The sequence below is a fragment of the Trichechus manatus genome, unplaced genomic scaffold (genome assembly GCF_000243295.1).
Source record: "Trichechus manatus latirostris isolate Lorelei unplaced genomic scaffold, TriManLat1.0 scaffold00207, whole genome shotgun sequence".
Taxonomy (NCBI): domain Eukaryota; kingdom Metazoa; phylum Chordata; class Mammalia; order Sirenia; family Trichechidae; genus Trichechus; species Trichechus manatus.
This window is the reverse complement of record NW_004444143.1, coordinates 2,908,211-2,911,645: the sequence shown is the minus strand read 5'-3', so window position 1 is coordinate 2,911,645 and position 3,435 is coordinate 2,908,211. Positions and strand designations below refer to the sequence as shown.

The window sequence follows — 3,435 nt, the reverse complement described above, 5'->3', positions numbered from 1 at the left end:
GTGTGTGTGTGTGTGTGTTCGTGTGTGTGTAGGGGAGTGACATCCTGGCTGAGGGCCTCTGGCCTGGAGCATGGTGGACGTGGGGCCTCTTTGAGACGGGGACCCAAGAGGAGGAGCCGTTTGGGAGAGATGCTGAGACCCGTGTGAGACACAAAGCGGCCCAGGGAGGTGTCCAAAAGGCCTCTGGGTCCCTGGGGTCTGGGTCCAACAAAGGAGGCTGCTACCATACTAGCAGGGAATAGAAGCGTCTCCCGGTAACGTGTCCCCCGTAACACTCCCTCCACGCCCACCCCTACCCCCACAGGTCCTGCTGGAGCTGACCGAGCTCCTTGCCGCCGACAACAACTACTCTTGCTACCGCCGCACCTGGGCCGGCTGCACGGGCTTCCGGCTGCCTGTACTGGGTGTGCACCTCAAGGACCTGGTGTCCTTGCACGAGGCCCAGCCCGATAGGCTGCCTGATGGCCGCCTGCACCTGTCCAAGCTCAACAGCCTCTACCTGCGGCTGCAGGAGCTGGCAGCCCTTCAGGGACAGCGTCCGCCCTGCAGCGCCAACCAGGACCTGCTGCACCTGCTCACGGTGAGCCGCCCCGCCCTGCGCAGGCTGGAGGCGGGGCCTGGAAGGTCCGCAGGGCCAGGACAGGATGGCGCTGGAATGCGCCGGCTGGGATGCCAGAGCTTGGAGGGCCTTTTCTAGACAAGTCTCTTGATCTCTTAGGCTCGGTTTTACCTGCAAAATGGGCCTAATAATAGGACCCACTTCAGAGGGCTGTTGAGAAGAGTCAGTAACATAATTTCTATAAAGTACTGAAAACAGTATCTGAACACAGATGGATTACTCAGCCAGATTCCTCCAGGGTCTCCAGCTCAAGATCTGAGCTTCCAGGGCTGCTGTGCGCTTTCAGACTCCTGGACTCTGACTTTCCCACGCTGCTGGTCCAAAATTCCAAGCTTCAGCGTGTCTAGGAATCTAAGCAAAAAGCTGTTAAATTACTGAGTGCCAGACACCGGGCTAAACACCCTCTAGAGATTACCTCTGAGGTGGGGACCCTCATGGTGTCCATTCTACAGACTGGGAAACTGAGGCCCAGGGCGGTGAAACCAGGATTTGAAGCCAGGCAGGCCAGCTTCAGCGTCCGTGTGCTAGCATGTGTTGATCACCGCATTACGTTCTAAGACCCTGTGAGCGCTGGGCTGCGGCTGTGACTGACCTGCCCGTTTTTAGAGTGGGATTCTGAGGGCCTTGTGGTCTAAGACTGAAAGGTGATGTTCAGACCCTCAGACAGGACCAGCCACATAATTTGCAGGGCCCACCCAGTGCAAAATGAACATGCAGAGTTCCTTGTTCAAAAAGTATTAAGAATTTCAAGACGATGACAGCTGGGCATTAAACGAAGCATGGGCCCTTCGGGGTCATAACTCTCAAACATGTGCTGGCCGTGCCTTGAGAGGACAGGGGCCTGAGGCCCTGTGCTTTGCTGATTCTAAGGGGTCATGTCTCAGTTACCTAGTGCTGCTAGAACAGAAACACCACAAGTGGGTGGCCTTAACAAACAGAAATTTATTTTCTCACAGTTTAGGAGGCTAGAAGTCTGAATTCAGGGCACCGGCTCTAAGGGAAGGCTTTCTCTCTGTGGGTTCTGGAGGAAAGTCCTTGTCTCTTCAGCTTCTGCCTCCTGGTTCCTTGGAGATCTCCATGTGGCTTGGCACCTATCTTCCCCCATCTCTGCTTGCTTGTTTAATCTCTTTTATATCTCAAAAGAGATTGACTCAAGACACAGCCTACACTAATCCTGCCTCATTCACATAGCAAAGAAAACCCAGTCCCAAATGGGATTATAAACACAGGCATCCCACTGCTGTGGAGTCCATTTGGACTCACAGCCACCCTATAGGACAGAGCAGAACAGCCCCATAGAGTTTCCAAGGAGTGGCTGGTGGATTTGAACTGCCAACCTTTTGGTTAGTAGCTGAGCTCTTAACTACTGTGCCAGCAGGGCTAGGATTTACAACACATATTTTTTGGGGACACAATTCATAACAGGCCATGAGCTCAAGTTATCTATTGAGCACCTGCTGTGTGCCAGGCACTAATTCAGGTACTGGGGACACAGCAGTGAGCAAAACAGAAAAAAAAAAAAAAGCTACTCTTGTGGGGCTGACATCCTAGCGGGGGAGACAGCCAATAAAACAAAGAAAGTAAGGAAATCACGTGCTCTGTTGGACAAGGAAACGTGCTACGGAGAAAAACAAAGGAGAAATGTGCATGGGAGGTGATGGGGTTGCAATTTTAAATTAAAGAACAAAAAAACAGTTGTCATCAATTCTGACTCATGACGACCCCGTGTGTGTCAGAGCAGAACTGTGCTCCATACGGTTGTCTCTGCCCCCAGGCATGGCTCCTTCAGCCGAGAGGAGCCGACGGGCTACCTGCTCCGGGCCAGTGCCGTCTGCTCCCAGCTGGGCCTGGCCTTCCTGCACACCTTCCATGAGGTCACCTTCCACAGATTTTTCAGAAGTAGATTGCCAGGCCTTTCTTCTGAGGCACCTCTGGGTGGACTTCAAACCACCAACCTTGCGGTTAGCAGCTGAGCACTTTAACTGTTTGCACTGTCCAGGGACTCTAGTTTTACATAAGGAGGTTAAAAAAATCAAATCCTCAGTGATAAAATGGCGTTTCTGGAAGAGAGGGAAGGGATGGTATGGAGAGTGAATGGGGCTTGGAGGGAGATGAGACCCTAGGGTTCTCAGACAGGAGGGGCTTTGGGAAGGGGGGGGAGTAGGGGCTCAGGCAAGGAGGCAGGCTGTAGGTGGGAGACACAGGAGTGAGGATGGAAGCAACAAGGGGTCTGTAATGCCCCTGCCCACCCCCCAGCTTTCCCTGGATCTCTTCTACACGGAGGACGAGATCTACGAGCTTTCTTATGCCCGGGAGCCCCGCTGTCACAAGAGTCTGGTAAGACCCAATCCTTGACCCCTGGCTCCCAGCTCCACTGTGGCCTGACTCACTGTGCCCCTCTGTCCCCACCCCAGCTCCCCTCCCCCTTCAAAGCACCCCTGGTGGTGGAGTGGGCCCCCAGCGTGACGCCCAAGCCCGACAGGGTCACCCTGGCCCAGCATGTGGAGCAGCTGGTGGAGGTAAGGAGGGGACCGTGGCCGCTGGGGGCCGGGGGGCAAGGTATCTATCTGTACAGCCCTGACCCTGGAGGAGGGGATCTAAGACTGTAGGGGTCATACCTTGACGACCTGGCCTTACTCGCCCCTTCCCATGCTCCTCCAAAGTCTGTGTTCAAGAATTACGACCCTGAAGGCCGAGGAACCATCTCTCAGGAGGACTTTGAGCGACTCTCGGGCAGCTTCCCCTTCGCCTGTCACGGGCTGCACCCACCCCCCTGCCAGGGGTGAGTGGTCCCGACTACTGGACCTAAGGGAGGA

At 54.8% G+C, this 3,435-nt stretch overlaps 1 protein-coding gene across 1 annotated transcript in view; it reads left to right on the top strand.

The window, feature by feature from the left end:
- The window catches only part of RASGRP4 (RAS guanyl releasing protein 4), an 18,735-nt gene that overhangs the window by 11,103 nt on the left and 4,197 nt on the right, over window positions 1–3,435 (top strand). Inside the window, exons 8-11 of the mRNA XM_023742307.1 lie at window positions 305–580; window positions 2,876–2,956; window positions 3,034–3,138; window positions 3,283–3,401. Of these exons, the coding sequence (XP_023598075.1) occupies window positions 305–580; window positions 2,876–2,956; window positions 3,034–3,138; window positions 3,283–3,401 (581 nt within the window). The remainder of the gene's footprint in view (window positions 1–304; window positions 581–2,875; window positions 2,957–3,033; window positions 3,139–3,282; window positions 3,402–3,435) is intronic.